General features: G+C 52.9%; 1 protein-coding gene across 1 annotated transcript in view; it reads right to left on the bottom strand.

Annotated features, from left to right (window-relative positions):
- RBM19 (RNA binding motif protein 19) overlaps nucleotides 1-5,564 on the bottom strand; it is a 52,910-nt gene extending 47,346 nt beyond the window's left edge. Inside the window, exons 1-9 of the mRNA XM_059863378.1 lie at nucleotides 5,434-5,564; nucleotides 4,544-4,726; nucleotides 4,028-4,150; nucleotides 3,795-3,833; nucleotides 3,099-3,309; nucleotides 1,916-2,157; nucleotides 1,391-1,465; nucleotides 1,067-1,145; nucleotides 330-401 (exon numbers count right to left, since the gene is read on the bottom strand). Coding sequence (XP_059719361.1) covers nucleotides 330-401; nucleotides 1,067-1,145; nucleotides 1,391-1,465; nucleotides 1,916-2,157; nucleotides 3,099-3,309; nucleotides 3,795-3,833; nucleotides 4,028-4,150; nucleotides 4,544-4,726; nucleotides 5,434-5,469 — 1,060 coding nt within the window. The 5' untranslated portion in view covers nucleotides 5,470-5,564. The remainder of the gene's footprint in view (nucleotides 1-329; nucleotides 402-1,066; nucleotides 1,146-1,390; nucleotides 1,466-1,915; nucleotides 2,158-3,098; nucleotides 3,310-3,794; nucleotides 3,834-4,027; nucleotides 4,151-4,543; nucleotides 4,727-5,433) is intronic.
- Nucleotides 5,565-8,548: the final 2,984 nt, after the last annotated feature.

Genomic DNA, 8,548 nt, shown 5'->3' on the forward strand with positions numbered 1-8,548 from the left:
TCTGTGCCAGCCCACACAATATTTGCAAACAGAATTTCAGGAGTTACTCCAAGGGTTAGGCCAAGCCCAGGGCTCCAGCCCAGCCTTGCAGCACTGTCTGTACAAAGCTGCACTCCAGCAGTGTTATTTTTACCCCAACAAGAACCACCTCAAGCACACGGCAAAGCACGAGGGCCCCAAAACCCCACTGCTGTCACAGCACCTGGTTTATCCCAAGGAACAACCCCCCATGAGCCTGGGAAAAACTCCAATCACAGGAGCTACTTGTGCAGGGAACACTCGAGCAGCTGAGCTCCCAGGCTGGAATGAGGAGAACAAACAGCCCTTACCCAGGAATTCTTTTTTCCGCTTCAAGGCCCTTTGCATTTCTGCTTCACTCTTCAAGTCAACAAAGATGTAACCTTGGAGGAAGGGAAGGTTCAACTGAGCATCATGTGGGGAACACACACAGCCACTAATTGGGTAATTAAGGGTGAATTGGGCTTGCTTTAATATAGATTCCTATAGATGGAGCATTCAGCTCCCATGGAAAGGTTCAATCCAGCCTGGAGATGACGATGGCAGACTGGAAGGCTGCCTTTTCAAAGCTTATTCTCTACATACAAATCACAAAAAACTTTACTTGGCAGCTGGAGGAGGCTTTCACAGGTGCCTCTGAGAGCAAATAAAAGGTGCATCCGTTGTTGGACTATTAAAGGAAAAGAGCACACAGCAAAGCTCCAAGGACCTGCTCCCACGAATCAGCACAGTGCCCTGGGCTGCTGCAGCTATCCCAGAGGAACAGGCTTTTCCTTGGCATGGTTTGGGGTGTTCAGGATAAAGTTCTGGATGCAGCTCAATAAAAAAAAGCTCCTGCTGCTACTCCAAAGGGAGCCCAGCCAACATTCCTCTGCCCAGGGCATCCTGTGGACAGCAAGTAGGGCAGGAGAGCTGCAAAGTCACAGAAAGGTCTCCAAGAATCAGGCCATGAGCCAGGGATGTGGAACTGCAGACTAAAAGAGCAGAGGGGTGACCAAGGGGTGCCCTAACTCACAGATCCCACCTCCCTTCCACACACAGCTCTTACCTGAATTCTTCCCCTGGGCCTTTTTTCCCATCCGGATTGCCACTGGCTTCAGAGGGAAGAAAAATTCCCGAATTTTTTGCTGTGGGAAGAATCAGAATTGTTTGATTAATTCTCAGATACAGGAAGCAGCAAGTTGCAGGCTTAGGTTTTTACATATAAAACACCCAGATCTCTGCACAAAGACAGTTCAGAAGTTGCCCTGATCACCCACAAAGGCCTCAAAGGAGAGAGAAGTGAAAGGTTTCTGCAAACATCTTGCAGAGCTACACTCTGAGACACCCCTGGGCCTCCCTCCCTCCTCCCCAGCTGGGAAACCACACTTGCCTCAGTGATGTTGGAGGGGGCCCCACGAAGTTTCACGGTGAAGGGAGTGCTGGCTTCCCCTGAGCTGGCCTGGCTCTGCACAGAGGAGGGGGGAGAAAAGCTGAATGAAAGAACAGAAATCACAGCACAACCAGCTGGGCATGGCCAGCAAACAGGAGGCTGAAGAGTGGGAGGGAATATCAGGAGATGCCCACAGCTGCAGCAGCCTGGGGCAGGAGGTGCCAGCTGAAGGTGCACTGCCATGAAAAGCTGAGCTCTGCTTCTCCAGGACAGCATTTCCTGGAAAAAAGCCTGTGAGAAGGGCACCAGCAGCACTTATCTGGAAGCCCCATCTTTGGGAATTCAGTCAGCCCTGAGGGGATTCAGTGAAATTTGTAAATGGGTCACACCAAGAAGGCCAAGAAAGCTGGTACCCAGTGGGGCCTGCAGCCTTCCCAGGCTGTCAGCTCATTCTGCAGGGACTGACTGACACCTGCTATCCATAAAGCTGCTACTTCAAAGAAGACAAATCTAATCCAGCTGTACCTCTGGTGTGGATCCTTTTTTCTTCTTCCCCACTGGTGTTTTTTGCTCTGTTTGTTGGGCTTTTGGCTTCCCCCTTTTCTCTGGGTGGGTTTCTGCAATGCCTGAATCCTCCTCAGTCTCACTTTCCTCCTCCTCAGTCTCTGTTTCTTCCTCTGTACTGGATGAGGAGGAAGAATCCTTCACCACTTTAGACTTCAGGTAATCCATATCTGAGAGGTCTTTGCTGGTAGCTGCCTTCTTCCCTGGCAAACAGGAGAGAAGTTTTTTTCACATGGATGCTGCTGCTCTCCCCCCAGGCCAGGAAAAAGCTGAGAACTGACACAATCATGGCCACCACCTCCTTATCCTCCACCTTTTCCATGGGAAAGGTCTGAGAACAGCAGAGCAATTTCATCTTGGCATTCCCAGACTGACAGCCTGGATTTCAAAGCAACAGTTCACGTATAAAACACGTTAGAAAGGGGTTTGAGGTACTCCAGGACCAAGTATTTTGTCACAATTTTAACTAAATGCCCCAAGCAGGCCTCAGAGAAGGGTATGAAGTGTTTGGTTGTACAGGGAAAAGGACACAATCACACCTGGATTTGAGTCACTCAAGGAGAGATGAGGAGCAGGAGGGAAAACACCACTCACTCCACCAGAACAGATAAGGACATCCCATGGAGGGAGGGAGGGAGAAAAGCTCCAAACCCACACCCATCCCTGCTGCAGGGACACTGCATCCTAAATTACACACACCAGCCTGTGGGTCTCCAGAGAGAAGCCACCACTCCAGATTTGCTCTCAGGAGCCAAGGCACTGAACCCTGTCCCCTGCCCCCAACCCTGGCAGGCCCAGTTTCCAGAAACATCCATCAAAGGCACAGCAGACAAGTTCCCAGCCACCCACAGGCTCCTAAAGCACAGAAACCACATCCAGCCCTGGAAATCCTGGAGATGAAAGGGGCTGCAAGAAGGAAAACACTCAAGGAAAGCTGTGACACAGGGAAAGCACAAATGGCACCCCCAGATATCACACACTGCATTTGCCACAGTTCCCCACATCTGGGGAAACAACCAGGCACTCCCAGCACACAGGAAGGTGAGAGCCAACCCTCCTGGTGACACTGAGTGCAATGCTGTCACTCCCTGTGACAGGAGTCGTGTGACTGACACAAGCAAAGGGTGACAGCCCCCTCAGGTACCTTTAAGCTCCTCCTCATCTTCAGAGGGTTCATCCCCACCCTCACTCAGCTCCTCAGACTCATCTGAATCAAAGTTCAGGTAATCAGCTGCTCCTGCTGCTGCCTTTCCCTTCTTAGGCTCCTCTGCCAAAGTGTCATTAGCCCAGGTGGCCACCTGGGACCTCTTCTGGTGAACCACCAAGAACTCCTGGAATGTTTTATCTTCTTTCAGCTGTGGGAAAGAAAAAAGACAAGCTGTGAAGAGAGACTCATAATGAATCTGAAATCCAAGATATCACCTCATATCCAGCAGAGTAAAACCAAAATCCCTTAAGGGGAGCTCAATTTACACTGACAAGGTGATTAAAGTCTTCTCAAGGTGTCTCATTCCTACTCTTTTTCATAATTGGTGTTTAAAAAGTACTTTAAAGAGGAAAACAAAACAATAAAAAGAGGAAAAAAAAGAAAAACCCAGATAAGTTAAATGTGACACAACTCTCATATGGTTAAACCCCAGCACTGCTGAAACAGAGCAGACCTGGGTGCAGTGTGTGCTCACAGGAGCAGCTGACCATTAAAACCCCATGTTGGGGTTGTTAAAATGATTTTTTATGCTAGAACTGGGCTGTCCCAGCCTGAATTAACAGCATGGGAGGCAGGACAGAAAGAACTATTCTGCAGCAAGAATGCAGGGACAGCAATCCAACCTCAACTCACCTCCTTTAAATTATCCACTGGGTCTTTCTTCTTTTTATCCTTGGGAAAAAAGGTCAGAAAGGTTTATTAGAAGCACAGGCAATTCCAGGTAACCCAACAGCACAGGGAACAGAGACCCTGAGGCAGGAAACACCAGCACCAGGACTCCAGAATCTGCTGTCCCAGCTGCTCTGTCCCCTTCCCCACAGCCCCACTGACACACAGCAGAGCCCCAGGAATCAGGCAGGACTCACTTTCTTTGTGGCTGCACTTGCCAAGGGCTCCTTGCTCTGCTTTTCTGGGGCAGGGGCCTTCTGAGAGTGCTTGCTCCAGGCTTTGGGCTTTGTAGGGTCACCAAAGGACTTGCACAGCTCCACCTGGAAAGAGTCACGGCTGTAACTGCTGGGTAACCTCCCTCAGGAGTTACTGAAACCCTGGTGGGATGGAGGGAGGGTGCAGGAACAGCTCTGAAAAGCACAGAGCTACACATTCAATCACCATGGGAGAGTCAGGAGTGCACAGGCACACAATCCCAGGACGGCAAGGGGACTTAAAGTGCCACCCCTGCCATGGCAGAGACACCTTCCACCATCCCAGGCTGCTCCCAGCCCCACCCAGCCTGGCCTTGGGCACTGCCAGGGATCCAGGGGCAGCCCCAGCTGCTCTGGGCACCCTTTGCCAGGGCCTCAGCACCCTCCCAGGGAAGAATCCCCTCCTTGAGATGCCATTCCTTGGGAACTTCAGGGGGATATTTCTGGAGGTCAGCTCACTGTGACTCTGGAAGTGTCTATGAAGCTTTTGTTGAAGTGGTTCAGGGCTGTTTGAGCCTCATCCTCAGACTTGTAGCCAATGAAGCCGAATTTCCTGAACCTTCCATCCTTGGTGTACTTCAGGCAGCAGTCAGTGAGAGTGCCAAAGGCAGCAAAGAGCTTCCTGAAACGCTCCTCCTTCATCTGGGAAAGGAGGGAGGGCAGCACAAAGGGAAATCAGCCCCACGGAGCCTCTGAGGACAACTCCAACCCAACATATTCTGCCTCAAAGGGCTTCTGGAAGGCTGCAGGAAGCACATTGTGCACCTAATCCCCACTTCAGCCACCACACCCGTTCACGTTCCCCCCGAATGCACACGCAGGGATGGGGAGCAGGGCGGGATCCTGCCGGGCACAGCAGCACCGAGGACACCGGCACACAACCCCGGACACGAGGGGGGCACAGTGACCACTGCCCACCCTGAGGGGGTGTCACCTGCCAGCCCATGGCCCCGGACACGAGGGGGGCACAGTGACCACTGCCCGCCCTGAGGGGGTGTCACCTGCCAGCCCATGACCCTCACGCTGCTTCCTGCACCTTCCTGACTGCTCCAGGAGCTCTCCCACCACCCGCCCCCCGAAGTGTCCCCACGTTCCGCATCCCAGCACTGACCGCAACCCCTCACAGCCCCTTCTCCTGGGACATCTCGCCGCTCCCCCTCCAAAACCTCATCCTCCCACCACTTCAGACTCTCTCTCCGGGCAGGTCTCCCCGCTCTCCCCCATCCCCACCACACGCTCCCCTCCTGGTGCCTCTCCCTGCCCCGCATCCCGCTTCCCCCCGCAGCGCCCTCAGACCAATCCTAGGCCCGGCACGCCCCCTGCACTCCCAGCACTGCACACAGCCTCACCCCATTCGGGAGATTCTTCACGATAAGTCGCGACATGGCAGCGACAGACACCAAGCAGAGAGCGCTCAGAGCCGCGCACGCCGACCCATGGGCGCCGCCATCTTATCCGGATCACGTGGTCTGTGGGCGGCACTGCGCACGCGCAGTGCAGGACCCGGATGTTGGTCCTTAGCAACGGCCCCTTAGCAACGGGGCCTGCGGGGCTGGGGGCTGCGGGAGCGTCCATGGGGCACCGGGGACACGGACCGGCGGGGAGGGGAGGCGGCAGGATGAGGGGGGGTTGGTCACCCCCCGGGTTTCCCCGCAGAGCGGGCTGCAGCCTCCCGGGCCGTCCGCGCTGCTCGGCGGGGCCGCAGGAGGGAGCTCCACGCCCGTCGCTCCCGGCTCCGGGCGGCCGCTGAGCCAAAGGCCATCCAGAGATGTCGAGTTTGTGGAGGGATGGCGTAGAGAGCCTCGATGTCACCCCTGAAAGTCATGCAGAAGGGGCACAGAGGGTCTAGTCCAGGGAAACTCTGGATCCCTGGATGTATTCAAGGTGCCAGGTTGGACAGGGCTTAGAGCAGCCTTAAATAGCAGAAGGTGTCACTGCCATGGCAGGAGATGGAGTGAGATGAGCTTTAAGGTCCCTTCAAATCCAAACAGTTCTGTGATTCTGTGAATAAAAGCAGATTCCCTCCAAGGAACGGCTAAATAACCCCAGAGCCAGAGGATGCTGTGCTGTGAGAGCTCCAAAGGATCAAAGAGAGCCAAAATCATGGAATAAAAACAATCCCTGGAGGGTGACTGAACACTGCAGGATGAACACCACCCACAGCTTCCTCATGAGGGACAGCTCCAATGTCTGCTGTGCCCCGAGGGAATGGCTGCAGCTGTGCCAGGGGGAAATCAGGGGGGGTATTGGGAAAAGGTTCTTCCCCCAGAGGGGGTGTAGGATGGACTCTGTGATCCTTGTAGGTCCCTTCCAACTCTCTATTTTATGCTTCCACGACCCATTGCTGGAGGCTGACCATATCAGGGGGAGCAGAACTGTTCTTCAAGCATCTCCTCCTGCTCAGAGCCCTCAGCCCTGTCCGCCTGTCTGACACCAGCTGGAAATCCAAACTACACCGTCATTCCCAGAGGAGGATGCTGGGGACAGCTCTGAGCTCCAGCACCAGCCCTCAGCCCCTCTCCCCATGGTCTGGAGTCACCCCAGGGATAACTGGAGCAATTCCAGCCCCTCGCAGCCTCTCCTGATGGCCCTTGGAGGCTGCTCCAGCTGGCTGAGCCCATCCCAAAGGCTGAAGGCAGCAGGGAGACAGGGCAGGAACGCTCTGGGGGAGGACACACAGTGTCCTGGCAGGGCTGGGGTGCAGCCCCTGCTCTCCCGGGGGGAACAGCAAGGGAAATGCATTTTCCAGGAGGCAGAGCAGAGCCAAGGCCAGGCTCAGGGCAGGGGGAGCAGGAGGCAGTGAGTCACCGTGATATTTTATGAAAAATCCCTTCACCAGGATTTCTTCTCCTGGGAAGTTGGGAAGCTTCAGCTTCTCCCTGTTTTGCTGCTTTGGAATGTGATTTGGAGAACTGTTTACTCAGCATGTGAATTGTTCTTTATTAATGACCAATCCCAGTCCAGCTGTGTCGGGACTCTGGTCAGTTATGGGTTTTTATTATTCATTCTTTGCTGGCCTTTCTCTTTCTTTAGTATAGTTGTAGTATATAATTTCATATGATATAGTATAGTATAATACATAGTATAATATAGTGTAATATATAATAGATAATAGATAACATATGATATATTCAAAATATGATATATTCAAAATATGATATGATATGATATGATATGATATGATATGATATGATATGATATGATATGATATGATATATAATATAATATAATATAATATAATATAATATAATAATATAATATAATGTAATATAATGTAATATAATATAATATAATATAATATAATATAATATAATATAATATAATATAATATAATATAATATAATATATATCAGCCTTCTGAGAACTTGGAGTCAAATTCTCTTCTCTCACCTCGTCCTGGGTACCCCACAACACCACAGCAGTGGGAATGCCATCAGTGCCCTGCTCAGAGTGCACAGCACTGTCTGTGCCCCTGTCCCCCCCCAGCCCTGATGGGGGCTGGCAGGGGAGCTGCTCCTCTGTCCCCTCACAGGGCTGTCCGTGAGGTGTCACAGCACAGGGACCCAGCTCCCTCCCCCCTCGCCCTCTGCTCCTGCCCTGTCCTTGGCCATCAGGGCTGTCAGGGCTGTCACTTGCCACGGAGGCTGGCACTGACAGGACCCTGACACCGTCACTAACGCATCCAGACCTTGCCCTTGTCACTGCTGTCCTCTCCGAGACACTTGTCCCCTGTGTGCCTGCCCGTGTCCTCCTCACCTGCTGCGTGCAGCTGGCAGCAGTGCCCACGCTGCCCAGGCAGGGCTGCTCCTGCCCCCTGAGGGGCTGGGCAGGGATGGACCCTGCCTGTGTCCGACCCCTCTGCTCTGGGCAGGTCCCCACCTGCCACCACAGCTGCACCTGCAGCCTCCTCCTTGCCTTTTCTGCCATCAGGGGGGATTTTGTCCCGTTGCTGCAGGTGTGACCCCTAAGGATGCCTGGGACCAGCAAGAGAGCTCTCTCTTCTCACTCCCAGCAGTGCTTCACTGAGACCAGGCCAGGTACCCACTGACTCCTGATTCCAGTGGCCATGCAGGAATGTGGCCAATCCTGGTCTCACTTAATTGAAAACAACTGATTTTATCCCTCCCCTGCACATGCAAAGCTGCCGTACAGAAGCACAAGATTTACACACACCAAATTCAGGTTTGATTTCCTTTGCAGGTTCTGCTCCTCGGGGTGGATCAAGATTTTAAGTTTGCAAATGTAAGAGTGGGAACATCCTTTTTCTGGAGAGCTGGGGATTTTAAGGGGATCAGAGAGATCTGCCCCTTCAGCAGGTGGCTGTGCTGCACCATGGAAGGTCCTTCCCCAAGGCAGGCTCAGTTCTAACCTGAGATCCCAGCCCTGGGAATGAGGGAAACCGAGGCACTGTCCTGAGAAAGCTCAAAGGACATTCTGGAAAGTTCTCATTGCTTGAATGGCTAC

This window comes from Haemorhous mexicanus, chromosome 19, assembly GCF_027477595.1.
Source record: "Haemorhous mexicanus isolate bHaeMex1 chromosome 19, bHaeMex1.pri, whole genome shotgun sequence".
In the NCBI taxonomy this organism is placed as follows: Eukaryota; Metazoa; Chordata; class Aves; order Passeriformes; family Fringillidae; genus Haemorhous; species Haemorhous mexicanus.